The 27,971-nt window shown below is 34.2% G+C and overlaps 1 protein-coding gene and 1 pseudogene across 1 annotated transcript in view; both read left to right on the forward strand.

Moving 5' to 3' along the window:
* NBEAL1 (neurobeachin like 1) overlaps positions 1 to 27,971 on the forward strand; it is a 175,103-nt gene that overhangs the window by 34,065 nt on the left and 113,067 nt on the right. Inside the window, 9 exon segments of the mRNA XM_032594462.1 lie at positions 4,081 to 4,108; positions 4,110 to 4,164; positions 9,831 to 9,916; positions 13,249 to 13,555; positions 15,248 to 15,354; positions 21,741 to 21,827; positions 23,869 to 23,952; positions 26,824 to 26,922; positions 27,010 to 27,590. Coding sequence (XP_032450353.1) covers positions 4,081 to 4,108; positions 4,110 to 4,164; positions 9,831 to 9,916; positions 13,249 to 13,555; positions 15,248 to 15,354; positions 21,741 to 21,827; positions 23,869 to 23,952; positions 26,824 to 26,922; positions 27,010 to 27,590 — 1,434 coding nt within the window.
* Positions 4,459 to 5,890, forward strand: LOC115521556 (annotated as a pseudogene).

Consider the following 27,971-nt stretch of genomic DNA (forward strand, 5'->3'; position numbering starts at 1 on the left):
TGAGCTCCACATTGGGCGTAGTTGAGTTTACTACTAAAAAAAAAGAATTGGGGCACCTGGGTGGCTCACTTGGTAAGCGACTGACTCTTGATTTTAGCTCAGGTCATTATCTTATGGTTGGGAGATGGTGCCCTGTATTGCTTTCCCTGCTGAGTGTGGAGCCTGTGTATGGTTCTCTCTCTCCCTCTACCCCTCTCCCTGCCCCCCCACCCCCTCAAATTAAAAAAAAACAAAACAAAAAAAGAATTATAAACCGTTCAGAAAAAAAGGAATTAATGAGTCCATACCAGTAATAGATGATAAGTAGATGATAAGTAGGGTGGATGGAAGGATGGATGGATGGATGGATAGATAGATAAAGGGAGAAGGGAGGACAGTTGTTTATAATAGAAGGCCAAATGACAATTAGTAAATGTATAAGGGGTGTTGGGAAAAAAATCAGCATTTTTACACAAATTATAAGGGAAGATATGGATCAGGATGCTAAATCTAGGGAAGTTTTGGTAAGCAGCATGATTTTTGCATTTTAAAATGCTTCGCCAAAGATTACTTCTTAATTGCAAAAGAAAAATTAGTAATTATTTTGTACAGTACTGGATAGTACTTTGACTGGATTATCAAAAATTAACATCAGTGAGAAGCACATGGATATCTGGGCCTCCAACTGTGGTGCTCCAAGGACACGTTATTGCTTTTATAGTATTCCAACCAAGAATGCATAATCTGAATCTAATTGAATGGAAACATTAAGGAAACCCAAAATGAAGAACATTTTAGTGAATAAAGGAGGGAGTGTGGGACAGCATTCTTTAAAAATATCATAAATGTTTCAGGTTGAAGGAGGGAAAAAAGCCATGACAGCTAAATGTAATATCTGGATAGGAAGCTATACTAAGAGGGGGAGAAAATGCTATTAAGGATATTCTTTGGTCATTTGACAAAACTGAATTATGAATGGTAGGTAAATGTATTATGTTACATGTATAGAAATTTATAATTATACTGTGTTATTGTGTAAGATACTATCCCTTTTCTTTTTTTTTTTTTCAATGTTTATTCATTTTTGGGACAGAGAGAGACAGAGCATGAACGGGGGAGGGGCAGAGAGAGAGGGAGACACAGAATCGGAAACAGGCTCCAGGCTCTGAGCCATCAGCCCAGAGCCCGACGCGGGGCTCGAACTCACAGACCGAGAGATCGTGACCTGGCTGAAGTCGGACGCTTAACCGACTGCGCCACCCAGGCGCCCCAGATACTATCCCTTTCTTAGCAAGTATTCACTTAAGTATTCAGAAACTGCCAGAATGTACATAATTTCCTTTTAAATGCTCTGAAAAATGTTATAGTGTGAATATATGTATAGATAAATACATGTGCACTGTATATATGGGGAGAGAGTAAGCAAATGATAAAGCATTTGGGATAAAATTTTAACAGTGAACCTGAGTAAGATATATTTGAAGTTCTTTGTACTATTTTTATTCTTGCAACTTTGCGAGAGCTTGAATTCATTTCCAGATTAAAAGTTTAAAGATTAAGAAAGATAGTTATGTCCTAGGCATGATGGCAGCACAAAAAAGAAGCACAAAATAATTGATCAAAGGACATGAACTTAAAAAACTAAGATGCAAACTCGTTTTGCAGTCCTTAGAAGATTGGTATGTATTAGCGTGTCCTAAGTGCTAGATGCTTGACCCAAATATCAGATAATGATGAAACAAGTAGGCTGTGTTCTAAAAATGGTACAAGACTAAGTTCATTTTTAGTTCTTCTGTCTTATCCTATTGAAAACATGTAGTGCAGACTACTCATGCTTTAATGTTTGTGTTATGTATAACGGTTTTTCATCCCTTTATTTATGTTAACATATTAAATTTTGCTACAACAATAATGGGAACTGTATGTTCGTAGTTACATTTAATACAGCGCCTTTAGAATGAGTCATGAATCACAAATCGTGGGAGTATATTTTTATTGTGTTACTAAAGTGACAGCTTTTATTGTTTGTAGCATAGTAGTTGGATAGGATATTTGGATAGGATATATCCAGTCTATTAGCTCATACCATAACTTATAATAAATAGCAAAATGTAAATAGCCTCATGGAAAAAACCTAACTGAAAGGTAAATCATCCTTTTAAATTAATTTTTCTATCATATTACTGAGTTTTTTTTTTAAGGCGTGGCTAAATTTTTAATTTGAAACTCTAGTAATATTTGTGTTGTCTTAAAGGTATACAAAAAAATCTCAATAATAGTATTATTTAAATAGAAAGATCCAATAGTGTTTGAATTTAAAATAAATACAGGGGTGCCTGGGTGGCTTAGTTGGTTAAGCATCTGACTTCAGCTCAGGTCATGATCTCACAGTTCATGAGTTTGAGCCCCATGTTGGGTTCTGTGCTGACAGATCAGAGCCGGGAGCCTGCTTCGGATTCTGTGTTATCCTTCTGTTTCTGCCCTACCCCGTTTCACACTGTCTCTGTCTCAAAAATAAACATTAAAAAAAAATTAAAATAAATACAAAATGTGATAATTCTTCTGCCTTCTCCACAATGAAATAGGCACAGATTGTAAAGCAGTGCAGTACCAGATGGTGTCTGATATGATTTCTAGTAAATCTGGATCTTAGAACTCTTTACTCTGCCATTACTGAGTCCAGCTGTGCCTGTCTTACTGGCTTTTTCTGTGGTCAGTTGACTTTTCTTCCTAGCTTTGAATATAAGGAAAGTAATTCTAATATCTCAATTATGGTTGTTAAGAAGTCATCTTAATCCATTGCTTTATCAGTAGATCATATTTAGATGTATGGAATTTTCTCTGTGGCTGTTTTTCAAAAACTTTTCATTTTTGTTGTCTTTCTCTAACAATGTTAAGAGTTTTTTCAGGGCATTAAAAAAATAAGTTTTTTTATTTTTGTTTTTTAATTTTCAGCAGTTTACCAGTTGGATGTATCATTGTAACAATAGCCTTATACTCCCAACCCACACTGCATTGTCCATCTAAGAGACTCATTCTGTGTTGAAATGTTCTTGGTAAAAGCACATGCTATTGTGTTGGCCTACCGAAGTCTGTAGAAAATTTTCAGCCATCAAGACTACTGGAATATCATTAAAATAAAAATTAATCCCAGCCAATACTAGATCTACATACTTAAATGGAAGAAGACCATGGCATGGAATTCTTTGTGTCCAGATGAAATTTCAGGAAGTGGCAAAGCGTGGCCTGATTTCTGATGAATTTAGCTTGTACTGTGGTAATGTACTGTGGTAATAAGCTCCACAGCCTTAGATGTCAGATTAACATTACTGCTGAACAAGTTCTTTTATAGATTGGAGATTTTACTTTATTCAGTTTATTTATTTTGAGAGGGAGAGAGAGGAAGGGGAGGGGTAGAGAGAGAGGAAGAGAGAGGATCCTAAGCAGGCTCCACAACTGCCAACACAGAGCCAGACATGGTGCTCGAACTCATGCACCTGAGATCATGACCTGAGCCCAAACCAAGAGTCAGACGCTCAAATGACTGAACTATCCAGGGGCCCCTACAGATTGGAAATTTTATTTAAAAAAAATTTTTTTACTGTTATTTTGAGAGAGAGAGTCACAGAGCGTGAGCGGGGAGAGGAGCAGAGAGAGAGAGGAAGACACAGAATCCGAAGCAGGCCCCAAGCTCCAGCTATCAGCACAGAAGCCTGACATGGGACTCAAACCCATGAACTGAGATCATGACCTGAGCTGAAGTCAGATGCTTAACCAACTAAGCCACCCAGACGCCCCTACAGATTGGAAAACTTAATGCCTAGTTCCTTTTTCTATTTCCAGTTGTTTAGAGACTTAACCTGGCTGCTGTGTTTCACCATGATCATTTAAAAATTTTTTCTTAATTCAAAAGAAGAAATCCTTTCATTGGTTAGCATTTAAATTATTGGCTAGACTTCCTTTTCAAGATTATGCCAGTCCTAGAGATGTATTTTTCAGTAACTAAATAAAAAGTAATATACTAAATTTATATTGTTTCTGTAATTATGCCATCTCTACTTGCTCATGTTATAATTTGTTATTAACTTCTTTTTAATATAGACGAATCCTTAGTACTGTGGAAAAGAGCAAGACAGAAATACAAACCAGCTTCTCTCACAGTGGAGTTTGTCCCTTTCTTTTATCGTAAGTATTAGTCCTAATTTCTCTTTGATTTGATGTTACTCTGATCATTATTTATGCTTAAATTCTTTTCTGATTGTGCTTGATTCAGCTTTGTGTATTTGTAAGATAAAGATTGTAAGGACCTATCACTGGAGTACTTGATTCGTATTTGCTGTGATTAGTGTTCTTCGTCTTACTTAATTTACTGTTCTGAAAGTGTTTTTATTTAGAGAAGAGCTAATATTTTAATGACTGTAGTATAGAAACTTCAGAATTTTTACAGAAATAGAGGGGCTGTGGACGCCCAGCCAGTGCATGACCACTGCCCAAGAGCCTGAAACCAGGGCCATCCTGCCCAGGTGATAAATACCTGGCTGGGCTGTTTGCTGGTGTTGGCCTTGGGGATGAGGCCTTCCTTTGCGATTGGGGCTTTTCAGAGCTTGAGTGCAGGCTGGGCCCAGGCTGCGTTCAGGGAGGGGACCAACAGGTTGCTCACCCCACAGGTGGATGGAGTAAGGGCAAAAAGAGCTTTGCATTTTCCTTCTCTTCCACCTCTGATACAGAATTGGATGCTGTGGTTGGATTTATTATCATGGATTAAGAGTTCAGCTATTAAAGAAAAATTTTATGAACAAGCACTCCCAGGAATTTGAAGACATGGGAGAGAATAAATTCACCTGCATACCTATTTGGTTTTTTTTTTTTTTTTTTTTTTTTAGTGTTTATTTATTTATTTTTTTAATTTTTTTTTTCTTCTTTTCAACGTTTATTTTTATTTTTGGGACAGAGAGAGACAGAGCATGAATGGGGGAGGGGCAGAGAGAGAGGGAGACACAGAATCGGAAACAGGCTCCAGGCTCTGAGCCATCAGCCCAGAGCCCGACGCGGGGCTCGAACTCCCGGACCGCGAGATTGTGACCTGGCTGAAGTCGGACGCTTAACCGACTGCGCCACCCAGGCGCCCCTAGTGTTTATTTATTTTGAGAGAGAGAGCAAGTGCACATGAGTATGAGCGGGGGAGTGGCAGAGAGATGGGAGACACAGAATCCAAAGCAGACGCCAGGCTCTGAGCTGTCAGCACAGAGCCCAATGCTGGGCTCAAACTCCCCCCTATGAGATCATAACCTAAAGTTAAGTCGATGCCTGACCGACTGAGCCACCCAGGCGCCCCATCCTACCCACCTATTTGTAGTGAATACAGTTCTTTGGTAGAAAAGTCAGATTCATGGATTTAACATGGGGACTTACTTGCACAGCAACTTTACAGTACCATAAAGATGAAGTGGCTGGTGACATATTCAACATGCTGTTCATGTTTATGGATTTTCTGGCTTTTAAAGAAATGTTTCTGGGCTATGGAACAGAAGGAGAAGGCTGGGTACTGGGTTTAAGCAGTGGTTTAGTGGTGAGTTTGTTGTGCAAATCATCTTCTTTGCCAGCTTCCCAGAGCAATCTGAGGCCCAAGGGCCCACCTCTGGGCAATGAAATCTTTCTAGATTGCCAGCTCACTAGACTATAGGAGGCTAATGCTAGTATGATGTTTCCAAGATGAAAACATCTTGGAAAGACTGACTCTGTTCTGCAGCTGTTCATTAATGTTAAGTATTGGTGGGTCAGAAAGAAAATTACCTGACCCTCCTGGGACCTTTTTCTCCTGAAACACTCTCTTGTATTCGATGATCCTGTTACTTTTTCTGGGGTAGACACCTCTTTCAGAGGCTTTTGAGTCAGGCTCCTGTAGAGCAATCCCAAGGCCAGCATTCTACCTGGGGGACCCCTTCCCCAGCATACATGTAGGTGTGTCAGCATTTGAAAAACTGACCGTCACCAACTCTCTTTGGCCAACAGTTTTTGCATTTCCCACTAGGCATTTTGCACACTAAGCTTTTTATATTCATCAACGTTTCAATCCTGTAGCCTTAATGGGGTTTTTGACTAGGAGTATTTATCCAGGGTGTTACTCAAAGCCAGCTGCCCATCTTGAAATTTCTGAAGCTCCTACTATCACAATTAGTCTTGACTATAGGAATCAACTAAGAGAGGTGTCCTTTACCCAAAAGCTACATGTGAAAATCAATTTCTCATCTTAATATTTGCTTCACAATCTTCTGCTAGTCCTGATATAGTCTCTCTGTTTCTTGAATTCTCTTTTAAGCATTTTGAAAAAATGTTTTTAAGAAGATGAACATTCAGGCTAACCTAGTGGATGTAATGTTGGAACTGCCATGATTACCCACTTAAATTTCAAATTATAATACGCTGTGTGCTTTTTAGTTGTTAGTACTATGAAAGCCAAAATCCTTTCTGTCTTGGTGTTTCTATTTTATTTATTTTTTTATTATTATTATTTTTAATGTTTATTTATTTTGAGGGAGAGGGGCACAGAGTGTGAGTGGGGAAAGGGCAGAGAGAGAGGGAGACACAGAATCCAAAGCAGGCTCCAGGCTCTGAGCTGTCAGCACAGTGCCCGATGTTGGGCTTGAACCCATGAACCATGAGATCATGACCTGATCTGAAGTTGGACGCCCAACTGACTGAGCCACCCAGGTACCCTGGTGTTTCTGTTTTAGTGAACACCAATGAATGTGTACTTATGCTGAAAGTAGGCTAAAGGTATCTTTTCTTATAGCAAGTTAAGGTTTGCTAAACCCTTTCTGTATAAATCAGTTCATTAGGTTTTCTGTTGAGGTAAGGAGTTCCTTCTTCCTATCAAAATCTACTAAGATGGTTTCCATGGGTGTAAGCAGTTCAGCATCAGTAGGATATAGAGAACAGCTTTACTGGTCATTTGCTTTTATTCAGTACAGTGGTTGAACATTACTGACCAGAAAACATGATGTTACGTCTCTAGAAAGAAGAAAAAACATAGTAGTTGAATTCCCAATGTGTTAACTTTCTCTTTCTAGCTATATATGGTTACATTTATTTATTATTTGTTACTTTTTAAATGTATTAAAAAGTAAAAATAAAATTCTGAACTGACTTTTCATTTGGCTGTTCTGGAAGGATGAGCTACAGGTTATGTGTTTTTTCTGTACTGATGTGGCACTTATTGAATACTTTTGTACCATGAGTTAAAAGAAACTTAAGAGAATTGGCTACTCTATGTGTGTCCTATGTGGACTTTAGTTTTCTTTCTTAAAAAATGATTGTGCCATAGTTCAAGAATATAGAAAATACTGCAAAATATATAAAAGGAACACCTTGTGCTTCCCACTCATTTGTCAGATCTTAATATTTTGCCATATTTGTTTTGGTTCTCTATTCTTTTTTTCCTAAGAATTAAAACAAGGCAGAAATAGTCCTTTGTTTGAGTGCTTGGTGAAGATGATTGCAGTGCCCACTCTGTTTGACCACCAGTAGCTGATTTCTGGATTCTCTTTTTTTTGTTCACATACCTGCCCTTACTATATTATCACACTGTATTGATTATTGTAACTTTATGCCAAGTCTTGAAGTAATTCCTCAGCCTTGTTATTTTTCAGAATTTTCTTGGGTATTCTGAATCCTTACATTTTTATATACATTTTAGAAGCCAATTTAATTTAAAAAAATGGCTGATTTTTAATATTTTTACAAAAAGCCTTGCTGGGATATTGTTTGGAATTGTATTCAATCTATGGAAGCATTTTAGGAGAATTAACATCTTAAGAATACTGAGACTTCCAATTCATGAATCTGATAGATCTCATTATTTTTTTGTTACTTGTTTCTTCAATATTTATAGTTTATAGCATGTAGATTGTGCATATATTTTGATAATTTATCCCAAAGAAGTTATCACAAGTACTTATAAATATAAAGGTCTTTAAAATAAACGACTTTTTAAAAAGTGAGTTTTATTTTCATTGCCTGTCTTTGATAAAGACATGTCTGTCCCTTTCTACCAATGGTAGTATTCCTTGACTTTCCTTCATAATATTTCTTGCCTGCTTTGTCAGATGCTAATAAAACCACTCCATCATTCTTATGATTAAAGTTTACATGGTATATATCTTTTTATATCCTTTATATGTGTTTTCTGTGTGTCTCCTGTGGCTGAGTAGAAGTCTGTCATCTTGCAGCTCAGTGTCAAATCTGATAGTCATTCAACTTGAAACCTCTTGGTAGGTTTTTGCTGGTCTTGTGGGATTTCACTTTGACTCACAGTGAGCCCTGTATTTCTGGAGTACTTTCCCTGTATAGCTTCTTCCACTCCAGTACTACTTCACAAATTCTAGTTGCCTAGGCCTCCCCAAACTTTATTTCCTAAGTCAGCAAATAGCTATATTCTTTTAGGGTTCCCTTTTGTTGGTAGTTTTCAGAACATGTCTACAACAGGAAGCTGAGATAATCCTTGGGCTCACTTTGCGTCTATTGAGAGAAGGAAAATTTCTAGGATGTATAAATTTCTACTTATTTTGTCTAATTTTCTAGTTATTTGTAGTAGGAAGCCACATATAATGACAGTTATTCCAACATAGCAGGAAGCATTTAACTTTTTTTTTTTTTTTTTAATTTTTTTTTTCAACGTTTTATTTATTTTTGGGACAGAGAGAGACAGAGCATGAACGGGGGAGGGGCAGAGAGAGAGGGAGACACAGAATCGGAAACAGGCTCCAGGCTCCGAGCCATCAGCCCAGAGCCTGACCCGGGGCTCGAACTCACGGACCGCGAGATCGTGACCTGGCTGAAGTCGGACGCTTAACCGACTGCGCCACCCAGGCGCCCCTCATTTAACTTTTTAAATGTAAATTGCTATTAATACATTTACCTCAAAGCTGTTTCTTATTGGTAATGTTTGTTATGTATAAAATTGGAAATAATTCTGTTGTTACAGTCTTGTCTGTGTATGTAATGATACATGCAAAAAGATATTCATTACTGGGTTATTTGAATATTAAAGAAGAAAATCATAAAAGTTTATCAGTAGAGAACTGCTTAAGTAAATTAAGGTACGCCATTGTAATGGTCATAAAAATGAATAAGGAAGATGTGTATGTTAAGATGTAATAATACCCAGTGTATATTATGTTAAAACAAAAAAAAACATGATGCAGTAGGATATCTATAGCCTTTTTTTTTTAAGGTGTGGAGAGCAGGGTAAATTGAGGCATAGGTTTGAGGGAGACTTATATTTGCTTGTCAGTTCTTTTATACTATTTTAATTATTCTTCGTCATGTGCATGTATAACCTTTTAAAAACAATACACTACTTTATAAATTAAAAGGAAGATTGCTGTTGGTACCAGAACTTTAGAATGTTTGCCCTGGAGTAAACCCAGAAAATCCTTTTGTCCAACTCTTCCAATTTTATTATTGAATAATTATAGTCAATTATACTAATAAGATGCAGTAGTAGTAGTAAAAAAAAAAATCTAATTTTCTGTCAGATTTCAGTTAGCTTCTAACTTTGTCACTTAGCTCTATAACTTTAGGCAAGACATTCCATTTGCTTATTTATAAATGGGGGCAAAATACCTTCATATGGAGTATTAGAGAATTAAATGAGATAAATAAGTTATCTAAAATACTAGCTGATAGGTGGTTTCTTTTCCTTTACTATGAAAAAATGCATATCAACCTTGCCTTTTAACAAATTTTAGCCTTTTCATAGTTTTTAATATTTCAGTGTCAGACATTCCTTACAGATAAATCATACTGTGAAAGAGAAATCTTATTTGTTTATTTGTGTATTATATTCACAGAGTGTTTTCAGGAAAGCGAACATCTCAAGGAAAGTCTTAAGTGTTGCTTATTGCATCTCTTTGGAGCCATTGTAGCCGGTGGGCAGGTGAGGAAAGTGTTAAAAGTTAATATTTAAAATAGTAGTTAACAGTGCAAAAAGTTTTCCATGGATTATTTTAATGTATTCTTTTTCTTTTTATAATTTCATGAACCACACAAATATTTTTCTGAGTTTATGTCTTGTTTAAAACTACTCTTTTATTTTTTCAAACTTCTTCAAAAACCTAAGTAATAATTTTACTTAAAATATAACGATATATAATAACTTATAATAAACTAACAATAAAATTACTGCATAAATAACCATATTTAACATTTTTTTATTTTAAGTTCTTAGTTGTATTGACTTTCAGCTACTAGTTCTTTCTTTAGAGCATAGAGTCAGCCCTGTTAGTCTACATGGTGAAATCAACTCAAAATTAAATATACATGAATTAATCACTATTCTGTCAACTTAATTACTAAATGCATATATACAAGGTTTATATGCACTTTTTCAACAAACTCAGCTAGTTTTTTTATTACTCACAAGAAGGAAATTCTAGTAATACTTGTTTCTTTATGTTTGAAGGTGTCTGTGGTAGACTTTGAGTGTAACTACTAGTTGAAAACAGGATTATAGTTCAGAGAGAACATCCTACATGTTTTCTTTAGGCACACAGTTTAGATCAGAAGTTTCTAACACTTTTTGTAACACATATGCCCTCTATAAAGTCCCTTGTCAGAATGTTTCAAATGCATAAAATAAAACACATAGGATCACAAAGGAAACTAGTTAGGCTGAAATCAGTTACTAAAATACTAAGATAAATTTCTAACATAGTAATATGTGCTTAGAACACACTAAAAGAGATACAGCATCAAGTCTAGTAACAAATGCAATTTCAAGAAAGAGACAAACCTGGTATTTTGAGATATTACTGTAACTGTAATATATGAAAATTTATATGATTTCTATTGATAACAGAGTTACAGCTGTTGTTAATAATACTACTTTTTTCCTAGTGGGCTACCTTGCCTTTCCCTCTTCACTCTAGTAGAGGAATCTGTTTTTTTGTGAGAGTGATGGTGGCTAGAATCTTATTTTTCAGTTTGTGTGCTTTGTCACCTTCCTTTGTTAGCTCATATCCTTCTTTTGTATCAGTATCTCCCTATTTCCATCATTTCTCCACTACTAAGAATAAGAATTAATGAGTATACATGAATAAAATTGGAAATGACATTGTTTTTGACTATTGGAGAAGCTGATCGGATCCCATTACCATTTTGAACACACAGAGACTTGTTCTTGTTAGTGCCCAGGGGTAATCAAGCCCTGAGAGACCTCTAGTGATTAAAATGAACATAGAAATCAAGTAGATACTAGAAGGCCAATTTATTATTTTATGTACTGAAAATATTCAAAATCCTTTTAATCAGGTTATAGCTATAGTTACAGCTGTTTTGAGGTCAGAAGGTTATTTATTGAATATAGGGATAGGTACCAGGATATTTAGACGAATGAAATATCTAAAGATATAAGAATGGCCTTGTCATAAACAGCAGAAAAACTGAAGTCCCATGACTGGTCTTCCTTCTCAAAGAATCGTGCCTGGGCTTCCCATTGGCATATTTGTTCTATTTTGTGTTAAGAGGATGGGCTTTGGAGCCAGACTGACATAGGTTTGAATTCCATGTCCATCTCTCATTAGTTCTGTGACTTTGGATGAAAACTATTTACATGTGTTTTAGTTTCTTTATTTATAATATGGAAATAAGAACACTATAAGGTAGTCATAAGGACCAAATGGTGCATAATATATGTAACGCATTTGCTTGTAAGAACTAATTTGGTGGCTCTAGGATCTTCAGGGACTCAGGTTCCTTTGAATGTCAGTTTGTTACTATTTCTTTTGCTACAAGATTAGCTTTTAGAGTTTTGGCTATCTGCGTTGTGTCTGTATTTTGGGCACAAAAATGGGGGGGTGGTGAAGGAGACAAATGGCAACTATCTTTAAAGGAGATACTGAAAAGCTGATACTCATCTTTTTTTTAAATCTCATTTTCCAAACTCCATGAGATAACTACAACAAAGGAAAATATGTCTAGATAAAAAATTGGGTAAAACTTGCTTCCTCAGCCTCCTTGGCAGCAGGGGAAGTTAGGAAATGTAATTTTTATTCCTGGTAGCCACATGTCCAGTGAAATATCAGGGGTTCTTTTGATAAGGAAGTGGAGGAAATGGATGTTGGGTATTCTATAGGCAGTTTCTTTTAATTTTTTTTGTTTAATGTTTATTTATTTTTGAGACAATGTGAGACACAGAGTGCAAGCAGGGGAGGAGCAGACAGAGGGAGATACAGAATCTGAAGCAAGCTCCAGGCTCTGAGCTGTCAGCCCAGAGCCTGACATGGGGCTTGAACTCATGAACCATGGGATCATGACCTGAGCCGAAGTCAGATGCTTAACTGACTGAGCCACTCAGGCGCCCCTATAGGCGGTTTCTTTCAAAGTAGCACTTGTTATTATTGATATTACTTATTTTGTTGGTAATTACCAGTTCTAATGGCTTAAGTGCTATTATTTTCAGATTATTTTTGCATAACTGTGTTTGATTCATTATCTATCAGTTTAACAGATTTGGGCAAAATACATGGTTTTTTTCCAAGTTTAATGGGTCACCCTGAATAGCTACCAATAACTTAGAATTTCAGAAATGTTTGCAGAATCAAAGTCAAGCCAGTTGTCTTATTTATCTATATCATTTGGGATGGGTTTGGTATAACCAACAGAAAACCCTAGAGAAGCTTAACCAAATTGAGGTGTTTGTTTTTATTCTTGCATAACAAATCCAGATGTAAGCAGTTCTGGGCTGATATAGCAACTCCATGGTATCATCAAGGACTAAGTCCTTCTGCATTTCTGTTTTCTCTTTAGCCTGCTACTTTAATTCTTGGGTTTGTTTCTTAATGATTTAAAGGTGGCTCCAAGCATCATGTCTGCATTCCAGGCAGGAAAAAGGTGAAAAGGCCAAGAGCCAAGGGTCCTTCTATTTTTATTTGTAAAGTTATGTTTTCTTCATAGCTTTCTGGCATATGTTCTTGACCAGAACCATGTCACATGGCTACCACTAGCTGCAAGGGAGGGTGGTAAACAAGTTTTCTATGTGGGCAGATTGCTATCTGAATAAAATCAGAAATCTAGTAATCTAGTGAGGAAATGAAGACTTAATCTGCATAAAACACTAGCATTGCCCATCAAAGTATATGTTTAAATTTTTTTATATGTTGATTTATTAAAAGAAAAAGTCCACACATTTATTAAACTCTCTTTGTTTTTGCAAACATACAGAACTTCAGTTAGGTTTGGATTTTATTTTTATTATCTCTCATGTTTCAGAGGAATGCTTTGCAAGCAATTTCTCCAGCTACCATGGAAGTTCTTATGAGAGTTTTGGCAGACTGTGATTCCTGGGAGGATGGAGATCCTGAAGAAGTGGGTAGGAAGGTAGAACTTACTCTGAAGTGCCTTACAGAAGTGGTACATATCCTTCTCACTAGCAGCTCTGACCAGCGTCAAGTGGAAACCAGCACTCTTTTGGAGAACTATTTTAAATTGCTAAATTCAGATCATTCAGCTTTACCTAATCAAAGGAGGTCGAGACAGTGGGAAAGCCGATTCATAGCTCTACAGATAAAAATGTTGAGTAAGTATTACATAAAGTTTATTACACTCCGTTTTCTCTGAATCTTTTTTTTAGACTTATTTGAAATTCAAGACCATTTTATAGGAAGTATCGATTGTTTAATTCAGCTATTGTGTGACTTTAGATTTTGACTTCAAAATAATTAATATGGAATTGATTTCTTAACAGCGTCTTTGCTTTAACAGTGACAAAATTGAGCCTTTATTCATTTTTTGAAAGTGTAATCCACTAAAAGCATCAATATTAAGAAAGCTATTATTTTCAAATTCTAGGAAAAGTAAATTTTCAGGAGGTGCCATTTGCATTATCTGACCTATGGCAAAGAGTCACATATGATCAATTTTATATGTGCTTCTATAAATCTCTGTAGAGGTCAGTTTAACATCTGTCCTTTCTCTAGAGGGCCTTTGTTTTGTTTTGTTTTGTTTTGTTTTGTTTTGTTTCTTCAGAGCCTCTGTGTATGTTTGTCTTGTTTCTCTTGCTGTCTCTTTGTGTTTTTTGGTTTGTCATTCTTTGCTTATATGTCCCTTTCTCTGTAAACTCCATCAATATATGTGATTTCTTATTGTATTCCCCTGTTACATTGATAGATACAAGTATTATTAATTGAGTTTCTTTTTATAGAAGTAAAATATTTTCATTACAGCTATCCTGGGAAATTTGGATAAGTAAAAAGAAAAGCTTTTTATATCCTACCACCCAGACATATCCATCATTAATGATTTATTGTGTAGCTCTAGAGACTTAACGTGCTTGTGTGAGGGCATGTGTGCTGTCTAATTTAAAAATATTGGACACCAGAATCTTGGTGAAACTTGATCTCTTACAACTGTTTCTGTAGGAAAATAAGATTCATTTTATCTAGTTTCTGTTATTTTATATGATATGTTACATTTTGTAATTGTAATAAATTATAAATTTATAAGGAAGTTTGAGTCTATATTAATGGACTTCTTATTTGTTAAAAACTATCACATTACTTATGTAGATTATCCCTAGATTTCTGAATGAGGATATCTTTTCAGTAGGAAACAAGAACAAACTATCATTACAAATGGATTAATTCCCTAAGTCTCATTTTCTTAATGGCCACATGCTAATTTTTTACTGTGTGATGAGACTGTGTTGCAAAACATAACTAGATGTTGCTTATTTGTTAGTAGCAAGCTATACTTGAGCATTATAATCGAATAACAGCTATTTAAATCTCTGGGAAATATATATCACTCTTAGGTATAAAAACAAATATTGTCAATAATAAATTACAAATGTCTACTTTTCTTAACAAGTAATAAGTACAGTTTTGTTTTGTACTCTCCATCCCTATTTTTTCCTAACTAATTTTACATCCCTTTGTCGACTGAAAAGCCTAAATTAAAAATACGGCCAAAGTATGGGGCACATGGGTGGCTCAGTTGGTTGGTTGTCTGACTTCGGCTCAGGTCATGATCTCACAGATAATGAGTTTGAGCCCCATGTCGGGCTCCGTGCTGATAGCTCAGAGCCTGGAGCCTGCTTCAAATTCTGTGCTTCCCTCTCTCTCTGCCACTTCTCTACTCATGTTCTGTGTTTCTCTGTCTCAAAAATAAATAAACATTAAAAAAATTAAAAAAATATATGGCCAAAGTAAATGTTTCTGTGATTCCAAATTTCCCACTTTATAAATGGACTATTTTGTTTTTATTTTCCCAGATACCATCACAGCCATGTTAGACTGCACTGATAGGCCTGTTCTTCAGGCCATTTTTCTTAACAGTAATTGCTTTGAACATCTCATACGACTGCTACAGAATTGCAAGGTATTTTTCTGTTATTATTGTGTTTGGTTTTAAAAAGCTATCATTTTGTTTATGCTTTGATTCAAATTTGAACATATTACTAATTTTCTTTTTTATTGTGATAAAAATCACGTAAAATTTACCATTTTAATGGGTGTAGTTCAGTGGTATTAAATGCATTCACATTGTTGTACAACTGTCACCACCATCCATTCTTCATAAGTCTACATCTTATAGAACTGACTCTATATCCATTAAATAATTCCACATTCTCCCTCCCCTAGCCCCTGACAACCACCTTCCTGTCTCTAAGTACCTCATGTAAGTGGTGTCATACAGTATTTGTCTTTTTGTGACTGGTTTATTTCACTTAGCGTAATAGCCTCAAGATTCATCCATGTTGTAGCATATTGCAGAATATTCTTCCTTTTTTATTTAGGCTTAATAATATTCCATAGGATATACATACCACAATGCTGCTATGGAACATGAATATACACATATCTCTTTGAGACTCTGTTTTCAGTTCTTTTGGATATATTCCAGAAGTGAGATTGCTGGATCATATAGTAATTAAATTTTTAAAAAGTTTTTGAGAAACCACCTTACTGTTTTCCATAGTGGCTCTGCCATTTTACAGTCTTGCCAACAGTGCACAAGGGTTCTGATTTCTTCACATTTTCCTTCACAGTTATTTTCTTCTTTTTGATAGTAGCTGTTCTAATTGCTGTGAAATGGTATCTCATTGTGATTTCGATTTGTCTTTAATAACTAGTGATACTGAGCATTTCCTCATGTGCTTATTGGCTATTTATAAATATTCTTTGGAGAAATGTATATTTAAGTTATTTGTGTGTTTTTTAATTGGGTTTGGTTTTTATCGTTGACTTTTAGTCTTTTGTTGTGCATTGTTAAAATTTGGTGTGAGCATTTGATGCATATAATTTTGTGCTTTTGTTTCATGTAAGATGATTTTGTTTGCGTTTTCCTGTGTTATGATTTTAATATCTACATAATATTATATTAAGTGGACGTATCATAATTTACATAACTATTCCCTATTGGCTGATACTCAATTTACTTCTAATTTTTTTGCCATTACATAACTCTTTCAAGTTTCATAGAACAGAATTCTATTCCTAGTAGAATTACTAGGTCAAGGGGCATAAAATTTTGTGCTTTTTTAAAATTAGGGAAGTGGGGTGCCTGGGTGGCTCAGTCAGGTAAGCCTCTGACTCTTGATTTCAGCTCAGGTCAAACATTAAAAAAAAAAAAAATGAAATTAGAGAACATTACATAAAACAACTTGTAAATAATTGGGAAATATAGAAAAGCAGAATAATAGAAATAGTGTTAATGTTCTTGATATATCCTGCCAATTTTCTTATTATTTTTCTTATTTTTTACTAATTTATACTTTTGACAGATTTGTGTCGCTTACTATATCATATTTTCATAAATTTCAAGTTTGTATCAGATATTTTTTAGAGAGCTTCTTGAAAAGCCTTTGAAAATAAAACTACAGGGTGCCTGGGTGACTCAGTTAAGCCTCTGACTCTTCATTTTGGCTCAGGTCATGATCTTATGGTTGTGGGATTGATCCTTGCGTTATGCTCTGAACAGAGTATGGAGCCAGCTTGGGATTCTGCTCTCTCTCTCTCTCTTTCTCTAAACCTCCCTTGCTTATGCTTACTTGCTCTCCCCCTCAAAAATAAATAAACTTTAAAAATGCCTGCAAAATATAATTATATTTAAAAAAAAGAAAGAGAAACTACTTCAGATAATTCTTTCTGTTTGAGGTATTCCTTTCATGGACTCTTTGCTAAAAAATACTAGGGTTTCATTCTGATTTTTGAGAATATTCCAGTATAAGGATTTTAATATCAGCTCCTTGATATTAATATCAGCTCTCACTGTTAGGAGAGATATCTCTGAAAGCATTTATGTCACTATATTTTTTAGCTTATAGTGAAATAGTAAAGAAGTAGCATAAAATAATAAAGAATGTATTGATGAAGTCAATAATAATGAATATTTATGAAGTCAATGGAAGTACTAATCTGTCACTAGGGAGTGAAGATGCCTCCCCTACCTTTTAAAAATTATTTCTTGGGAATGTATTCCTAGGAAGATGAAAAGAGTTTAAAATAACTGTTTATAAAACCTTTTGTTTGTTGTAAAAAAAAAAAAAAGTAGTGTGGCTTTATCAGTTATAAAGGCTTTATCAGTTATAAAGTGATAAAGACAAAATGTCCCATGTGTAGAGACTCTACCAGTCACACATTATAAAAGAGTAAATCACTAGGATAAAATTTAGTTCCTACTAAAATTCAATATATGACAGTCAGATATATTAAAAATCTCTATCTTATCATGGTCAACAGTATCTTTTTTAAAAGTGCACAGCTTTTTGGCATAGCTGTAATGATGTTGAGCTAATAATAAAAAGCTCTTTCTACTGTAGTATAGACCAGAATTTCTTGTAATTTAGATCTTGAAACTTGCTGATAGTCATAATGTTTTAAAATTTAATTATTTTATACCACCTATCACACTTTGTTTTGAGATAGGCAATGCTGGAAAAGAAACCCATTTCAGATGGGAAAGCCAGGCTTTGGGACCCCATCCCTCTCGGCTGCAGGTGGTCTTCTTCTAGGCAGGAATTCTAGTCAGAATCACTAAAAGCTCATCACCAAACATTACAGTGATTAAGTCCGAAAAGTGTGGGGGAACCTTTGAAATAAACTGCCCAATTCTTTTATTCCACAAATGAAGAAATATGTCATAAGAGATTAAATGATTAACACAAAGTTAGTACTAGTACACAATGGAGGTAGATTTCTTACACAGGTATTCTGACCCTAAGTTCACTGGTTGTATGTAGTTTTGTTGTACTGGTACTTAAGGTCAGTAGAAAAATGTTTTCTTTGTGTTAAATATAGGGGAAGTACAGGTTTTATTGATTAAACACATTTGATAGAGATAGGTTAATACGATTCTTAAATATATAAAAATATTTGGTGTCTTGTGAAAACTTAAGTTCTTAAATATATTACAGGATGCTATAGATGTCTATGATTGACTTTTTATTAAAGTATTTTGCTGTAAGGAATGAATAATTTTTTCTGTTTTATATAGTAATACAGAGTCAAGACAATTATTGTTTGAATATTCAGACCTAGAGGAAACATTGTCAACTAAAGCTTAAAGTGTCACAAACATTTTATGAATCATATGGAGAACTTTAGGCTGATTGCTGTAGTTTCTGTGCTTTTCTTTTTCTGTGAGATTCACCAGCCAGTTTATGCATTTATTTCCTGAACTATTTGTGTAAAGACTTCCGGTTTGTCAAAATGAGTTTCATCATACTGTAAAGTACTTAGAATATATTTCAGTAGAATCATACATTTAACTTTTCTGAAAGCTATGATGAACTTTAAACATTTAAGAGTTGTTTTGTTTCACTATATTACATTTTGGAAGGGGGACGTGCTTTGGATTAATGTAAAAATTATTTTTAAAAGCTGTCCAATTCAGTATTTGAATTGAGAAGAAAATAACAACAAATTTCTAGTAATAAAGAGGAGGGTTCAAAACCATTACAAATACTTTAGCACTCTGCTTGAAGTTTTAATCAGTTTTTTAAAAATATAGATGTTGCAGCATATTATAAATGTGTAAAGGTCTATTTGAGGACTAAGTCATAAGATTCTGGAAAGCTGTTGATATTTTGGTCTTGTTTGCATCCCTTAATTTGTTCTCTTCACATTCTTCCTTTCCTTCTCCACTTCTGCCCCTGAAAATCAACTAGAACAAAAATTTAGCATCAAGGCAGTAGTAAAAATGAAAATTTATAAAAGGAGCAACTGAGGGATGATTTGTGGAAAAGACTGTTGGAGGTGGATATAAAATGGTATAATTCAAAGCTGGATTTTGGGAGTTGGCACCTGCCTGGATTCATACACACTGACTATTTGAACAAATTTCTTTTCATTTTTTAGAAGAGATTTTTATTTAGATTCTTAAGCAATAATCAATTATAGATTTTGGAGGAAAAGATACATAAAAATATATTTTCTCAATCTTTTTGTAAAACATGTATGTATATATAAATATTTAAATTTTAAAATTGTGGCAAAATACACATAATAATATTTTTATATATATTTTTTTAATGTGGATATATTTTCCTTTACAAATTTGGAATACCAGTGAATATTTTTGTATCCTGCTTTTAAATGTATTATATCCTGACTCTTCCCATGTACCATCATATATTTTTCAAAACAGTATTTTTTTTAATGTTTTTACTTATTTTTGAGAGAGAGAGAGAGAGCGCAGAAACAGGGGAGGGGCAGAGGGAAAGGGAGAAACAGATTCTGAAGCAAGCTCCAGGCTCTGAGCTGTCAGCACAGAGCCTAATGCAGGGCTCGAACCCATGAACTGGGAAATCATGATCTGAGCTGAAGTTGGACACTTAACTGATTGAGCCACCCAGGCACCCCAAAACAGTATTTTTAATAACTACAAATATTTCAACCCAAGGTTCTCAAAGTATGGGGTCCCCAGAATCATTTTAGGGAATCTGCAAAGTCTGATCTTAACATTTCAGTTTGAGGCTAGATTGTTTTTTCATAAACTTGAATCAAACAATATTATCATAACAGTCTGAATGTAAAAGTAAATATTAGAATTCATTCATCTTCTATCAAGTCAGACATTTAAAGAAATTATAAAATGTAAAAGCAGTGCCAATCTCAGTTAAGTATACTTGGAAAATAGAGTGGGTTTTTTCCCCATAAATGTGTTACTTATGTCAGCCTGTAATAGGTTTATTTTTTTGAATGAATAAGCAAATATTTTTTTAAATGTCTTTATTTTAATTTCTTATATGGTGAATATTGATAGATATAACCCACATAAAGAGAATTTCTTTGGGGTTCTCAGTAATTTTTAAGACTGTTAAGTGGTCCTGAGGCCAGAAAGTTTCAGGACTTCCCTTTCAGTCTATGGATGAACCATAATCTATTTAAGTATTCTGCTGTTTAAGGATATTTGGGCAGTTTCTTACTTTTTGCTGTTGTAAATAAAGCTGAAGTGAGGATCTCGATTCTAAAATCTTTTCTGACCATTTTTTAGGTAAATGTCTAGAAATACAATTATAGACTTAAAGAGTAATTTTAGGATTCTTGATATGGATTGCTTTCTGGGAAGACTTTACTCATTTTTGCTTTCATCAGTTTTTAGCATTCCTGTGTTCCTGTACCAGATAATATGGAATACTATTGTTTAAAAAATTTTTGTTATTAATAACAGCTTTCATTTACTAAACCCTATTATGTGTCAGACATTGTATTAATAACCTAGCATGGATTATTTTATTTAATCTGCACAACTATTTCATGAGATATTCTTTTCCCTTTTGAGAAAGTAAGCTCAGAGAAGTTAAGTAGTTTTCCTTAAAACCAGACAGCTAATAAGTAGCAGAACCAAGATTCAAATCCAGGTTTCTGATTCCAAAGCCTGTGTTGTGTACACTAATCTATTTTTAGGTTAAACTTTATATATGCTCTGCATATCATATCATGCCTTATCTTTATCTGTTTTATTTTATATTGCCTTATTTCAGTATATTACTGGACTTTTCTATTTTCTGAAATGATAGAACTTCCTAAGAAGAACTTCCTTCCTTGGATGCTCCTCATAAATTCTTTTATAAGTCTTTCTTTCTTTCCCTTTTCACTTTCATTTGAATTAACTTTTTATCCAAAATGTGACTGAGATCTTTTGGAATGCTAGTTTTCCATACTTAAACCAAAATACTTGATTCCCTTAGCAATCCTCATGTTTATCAGAGAAAATCCTTAATCCCCCTTTTATAGAAGCTAATATAAATTATGCCCAACTTTTGATGATTTGAAAAATATGTATACCTTTTTCAAAGTACAGTAGCATATTTGAGAGTCTGGGAAGTATTTTCAAAAAGAAACTTTAAAAGGTAGGTTAGCTTCTACAAATATACTTGACTACAGAATCCTCACTGTACATTATTTACTACAGTATCTTTAATCTGTCTCACTAACAAATTTCCTTCTTATCTATGAGACATTTTCTGCTAATTCTTTAAGAATTTAGGAATATTAACTAATTTACTTGTTGCTATTATTATTTTAGTAATTTTCAGTTCCAAGAGAGAAATAAATACCAATTTATTGTATAGTATATGACCTAATGTTAGTTTGTAATCCAAAAAGTGAATAGTTGATTGTCAGTTTAAAATAGTATTCTTCACGAATGGATTCTTGGATTTATTTTCAAGAGACATGGAAATCCATTAAATTTCATTTCTGCTTATAGGTAACAATTTAATGTTCTTTCTCCATTATTCTTATCTCTGTTTTTAACAGCTATTTTTAAATGCTAACAATAAGGTGGCAGACAAGAACGAGAAAGACCTTGCCAACAAATTACTGACAGAAATGAATGAGGACCAGGTATCTACAAAGCCTGCATCTTGTTTCAGCTGAAGTCCAAAATCAGTCAGTGGGAGCAACTATTCCTGTACTTTTCTTCTTATGTCTTAAAATACACCAACACTATCTAATCCTAATGTTCATTAATTACTTTTTAAAATTGTTAAAAAAATTAAAAATTTTTTTCATCTAAAAGATAAATCTGTTGAAATCTTGGTGGTTGATGTAAATGATCAACAGTATTCCATCTTTGTATGTGTGTATTCTTGTCAATTTGAGGAGATATAAAGTACAGGAATGGGATCCCAATATCAACGTGGTGGTGACTTCATATTTTGGGAGCTTCTTTTTCTAAGCATTGTGGTGTATTGGGACCTTAGGGCTTTGTTTGTGAATATGTATGGTCAGTTTTAATACCTTGATTCTTTGCTTCTTGTTGACAAGTAATGATTATAATTCAATGGACAACCTGAATCCTGGAGGAAGGGAAGAAGACGCTGAACTCTCTTTAATTTAGCATAAAACTTAACTGTTGTCTTTTGTAGAAAGTCACCTCTATGTGGGTAAAAGGCAGAAATAAGCAGTTTTTGTTGCTTTTCTGCATTAGGTAATTCATTTTGGAAAAAACTACCTATAAAAATTGCTTTGTTATTTTTCTTTCCTGAAATGTTTGTGAGAGAGCTTTCATGATGTCTTTTATTAATATTATCTTAATATCCAGGTTTATAAATAGAGCTATGGTATAGATATGATGATTATTTTCTGTTCTGGATGTAAAATACCAATTACAGAGTACCATTTTAGATTTCTCTATAAATGTTAGTCCCTCTCAAGGCCTATATAGATTAATAAAACAGTTACAATGATATTCTCAGAGGTTTATGTTAGTATTCCTAATTGTAGGTACTGTGATGACTAGTCTTTGGACAAAGTGTAGGAAAGATCTTATTTATAAGAAATTCTCTATACAGAATTATTAATGCATAGTATGTTTATTACACATATAATAGGTATATATAATAATGTTTAATAAACAACATCAACAAAAATCAAGATACTGGCTTAAATAACTTGCCTAAAATTGGTAGAGCTTAGCTTAAAATGACAAAGATCTAATCAGTCCCTTAAATCATTTTTAGTGGGAGGGAGAGAGGAAAATCCTACTCATGAAGTGACTGCCTTTAAGTCATAGTAATATTACCAAAAGCAGATTTTTGGAACTGTTAGTTTTTACAGCTTTCTAGTTCTCATGTAAGGCTTTCATGGTTCATTAAGCCTGCTGATATAACCCAGTCATATTCAATTTTTTAATGTTAATGTTGTATTTTGTTTTCACCTTTTGTCTCTAAATGCACTGTTCTGAAACTTAACACTTCTCTTTATGATGAAGCTTATACAAAATAGACAAAATGAAGCTGCTTTTTATTTTTTCTTACAGTTTTTGGCATTAAAGCTTGCCTACTCAAAAACATGATAATACTTATAGATACATATTTCATTTTCTGTTCTACCTCAAATTCTGCATCTTATGTAAAAATAGGTATACCTTTTTGCTTGCAAGTGTGATTGATTGGTAAATAAATATACCATTTCAATTATAACACAAGGCTTGGAAACCGAATAGACAACACCATTTTAAATACCTTATTATACATGCTAATGAAATTTAAAGCTAGGAAGTTCAGTGTATTTTTGAAGGGAAATTAAAATATAATAGAATTTTCAATGATAGATCTTTCTCCCTTCCTCTGGAGATTGTCCATTATTTTTAAAAGCATGTGTTAAGCTTGTGTTCTTTTCGGTTTTTGGTTTTTTTCCCAAAACATTTCAAAGTGATGAGTGAATGTAGCTTTATCCTTCTTGACACATGGTTTATTTTCGTCAAGTAGGTAACTTTTCTTGCAGGTATAGTGTTTCAGAAATCTATTTTATTGTAAGAGGAATGTATTGCATGTTAAGTAATTATTTTTTCAGGTTTTCAGAACAAAGGTTTCCTAACTAAATACAAATCTTGAACACGTTGTTAATTTCTTTCCTTTTTATTTTTTTTTCTCTCTGATAGGTGTTTCAGGGGCAATTGGATTGTTTGGCTGTATCAACCATTAAGGCTTTGACAGCAGTAATGAATAAATCTCCAGCTGCTAAGGTGAAACATAAAATCCTCAAGCTCAAAAATGTTATCCTAGATACGCCAGTTTTCACTATGAAATCCCCAAAGTAATGTATGAAAGTATATATATAATACATTTGGTGTTATACCTGAAGTGAAATAGTTCACAAACTATCTCAGTATAGGAATCATTTGCTGTTAACTTTTGAGACAAACGCCTATGGGGACTGCTTTGGATTATAAGATAGGCATATAATTATATGATAGAACTGTAAGCTAATAGAGACTTACAGTGTCAGTAAACAAAGATAGCACTGCTGTTGAAAAGATCATTTTAAGTGATTCTATGGTTAGTGAGTTTAAAAAATTAAATTTTATATCATAGTTTTTCTTCATTAATAAAATAATCACTCTTTCACTCTTTGCTCAGTTTATGACTGCCTAGACTGTGAGAAAATTTTTCACATGAATAGCCCTATCAGTTTGGGACTTGTTTTTCACAATGGCCTTGGAAATTCTGCTTCTCTGTTACCAAACCTCAGGATTTTCTTTCTGTCTCATTCACAACTACTAACTCTGTCCTGTTGTCCATTTATGCTGATTTGTGCTAGTAGTTTCGTCATTGAATAGTTTTAAGGATTAGTGAGATCATCTGTGTAAAGTGGTAAACCTATAGTGCCAGGCACATGGTAAGTGCTTAATAAATCTCAGTGTCGATGATGATGATGATGATATTTTACCTTCTGTTTACCACCTGTAATGTATTTCATGCTTTACCTTTTAGTAGCAGACATGAATGAATTATTCCTGGTTTCCTAAGCCATGCCTTCAGTAGTATTACTAACTTTCCATTGGTTCCACTAGGACACTAATGTTTGCTCTATAAATGTTGCCATATGTAGCTTATGGTTAGATGCCTACTAGACAGCTTTTACAATTTTACAGGCCTGCTTGGGAATCTAATTCTAATTACAATAGTTTCTGTAAGGGAAAAAAAATCATTTTAAGTTCTAAGTAATTGGTTTATGAGTATAATGAATTAGCTGTACTGTATTATGAAACTCAAGTCTCAAGTGATGTTCAAGTCTTAAGATATAATTTTTTTTATTATGTAATGCATGGTTTAAAATTCAAAAGGTTATGTTAAAAATACCTTTTTAAAAATGATAGGTATTAGATTTTTAAGTTTTAATTTAAATTCCAGTTAGTTAACATACAGTGTAGTAGTATTTTCAGATATACAATATAGAGATTCAGCAATTCCTTACAGATACATTTACTACAGATATAATACTCCATGCTCATCACAGGTGCACTCTTTAATCTCTATAACCTATTTAACCCATCTTTCCACCCATCTACCCTCTGGTAACTATTAGTTTGTTCTCTGCCTGTTTTGTTTTCTTAAATGCCACATATGAGTGAAATCATATGATGTTTGTCTTTCTCTGACTGACTGCTTTTGCTTAGCATAATACTCTCTAGTTCCATCCATGTCGTTGCAGATGGCAAGGTTTTATTCTTTTTTATGGCTGATTAATATTCTGTTTTGTGGGGTTGCCTGGGTGGCTCAGTTGGTTAAGCGTCCAGCTTCAGCTTAGGTCATGATCTTGCAGTTTGTGAGTTTGAGCCTCATGTCGGGCTCTATGCTGACAGCTTGGAGCCTGGAGCCTGCTTCAGATTCTGTGTCTCCCCCTCTCTCTGCCCCTCCCATGCTCATGCTCTGTCTCTCACTGTTTCTCAATAATAAATAAACGTTAAAAAAATTAAAAAAGATATTCCATTTTATGTATATACCACATCTTCTTTATCCATTCATCAATTGATGGACACTTGGGCTGTTTTCATAATTTGGCCACTGTACATGAAGTTCCTATAAATATAGGGGTCCATGTATCCCTTTGAATTAGTATTAAAAAATACCTTTTGGAAAAAAATGTTCTTTCTACCACTGGGCTCACAGCCAACTAGTTCCTCTCCCTAGAGACAACCAGTCTTACTCATTTTGTTTACATCTTTTAATTTTATAATAAAAGTGTATACATTTTTGCCTGATTTACTGGACTAGTTTAGCATTACTAGATTTTTGTTGTCTTTTTATTTTACTTTATGACTTTGTGTGCCCACTAGTTCAAAAATACATATGACTTAGACCTTTCTAAAATGAACTTGATGTTTGAGATAAATTCAATCCATTTAGATACAAAAAGAAGAGAGAAAATTACCCAGTTTTTTCTGTCACCACTCAAAATTGCCAGGACTCTAGTCTTTTGAGACTGCTGCCTGGCTCCTGTTACCCCAAAGTCTTCTCATTTTTTTGCCATTTTTGTTTTGACTTCATGTAATACTTTACTAATTACAAATCAAGTGAAGATGAAAGTGGTTGTACCCTAATCTGAAATTTATATAATATTTTTATAATATACAATTATACAATTATTGCTAATTTCATTTATTTTACATTTGGTAGGTTATTGTCACATCATATTTCAGAAGACCTATGGAATCTATTTTAGAGGGTGCCTGGTGGCTCAGTAAGGTTAAGCGTCCAAGTTCAGCTCAGGTCATGGTCTCATGCACGGCTCATGGGTTCAAGCCCCGCATTGGGCTCTGTGCTGACACCTCACAACCTGGACCCTGCCTCAGATGCTGTGTTTCCCTCATTCTCTTTGCCCGTCCTCCACTTGTACTCTGTCTCTCTCTCTCTCTTTCTCTCTCTCTTTTTCAAAAATAAATGAACATTAAACATTTTTTTAATTAAAAAAAGATGAAGATGTGATTTAAGAAGCAAATACTGTACTCAGTCTTTTCAGTATTAACTGAAATGGGTATTATTCAACATTTTAAATAATCAACAAATTCAGTCTTTGAAAGTATGTTTTGATGTGTTTATTTCCCTTCCCTTAGGAAGTATTTAAAGAAAGAATTGGTTATACACATATGTTTGAGGTTTTAAAATCCCTGGGTCAGCCACCGCTAGAACTACTTAAAGAACTTATGAATATGGTGAGTTTTTTCGCTGTATTAAACAAGTTCCATTATCTCCATATCCAAAATGGTTACTAACCTTTTGTCTTTTATGTTGCTTTATAGGCTGTAGAGGGTGACCACACTTCAGTTGGGATTTTGGGCATTAGTAATGTCCAGCCTCTCTTGCTTCTTATCCAGTGGCTTCCAGAGCTAGAATCCCATGATCTGCAAATCTTCATTTCTGATTGGCTGAAAAGAATTTGTTGTATTAATAGGCAGAGTCGAACTACTTGTGTCAATGCAAACATGGGAATTCACATCATTGAAACCCTTGGTTCCCATTCTTCCCTCCATCGAACTTGTGCTGAGAACTTGATTGCACTTCATGGTTCCTTGGGGAGTCAGTCAGTGAGCTCAGAAGAAATACGTCAGCTGCTAAGATTGCTGAGAGTGGATGAATCTGAGTATATTCACCCTTATACTACTCCTGTGACTCGAGCAATTCTGACAATGGCCCGAAAACAAAGTCTAGAAAGCGCACTGCAGTATTTTAATTTGTCACATAGTATGGCAGGAATCTCTGTGCCTTCCATACAGAAATGGCCAGGGTCTGCCTTTTCTTTCAATGCTTGGTTTTGCTTAGATCAGGATCAGTTGACTCTTGGCAATGCTAACAAAGGAGGAAAAAGAAAACAATTGTACAGGTACTGATACAAGTTATGGAATATAAATGAATACTGTCATAACAATATATGCTGTAATTCTCAAACAGGAAAAAGCTTTTCAAGCATCTAGTTTTTAAATGTACAACAGTTTAGCTGAAACCGCTTTATCCTTAGGGCGTAATTATAAGTGTTTTATCGCTTTCATGATATTGATTACATACATCAAATATTTTGGTAGGTCTTTGGTTAGTTTGGAAACAAAGTTCCTTCTTAAAAGTATGATAAAAGTGGAGAAAAAAGTGTAATAAATTTTAAAATGAATGGTGATCTCTATGTTCCATTAAAGGTGCTCTATATTTATATGAAGGATCACAAAACCTATGTGTATGTACATCCAAACTTAGTTACTTTGGTAACTGA

This window comes from Lynx canadensis, chromosome C1 (genome assembly GCF_007474595.2).
Source record: "Lynx canadensis isolate LIC74 chromosome C1, mLynCan4.pri.v2, whole genome shotgun sequence".
NCBI classification, from domain to species: domain Eukaryota; kingdom Metazoa; phylum Chordata; class Mammalia; order Carnivora; family Felidae; genus Lynx; species Lynx canadensis.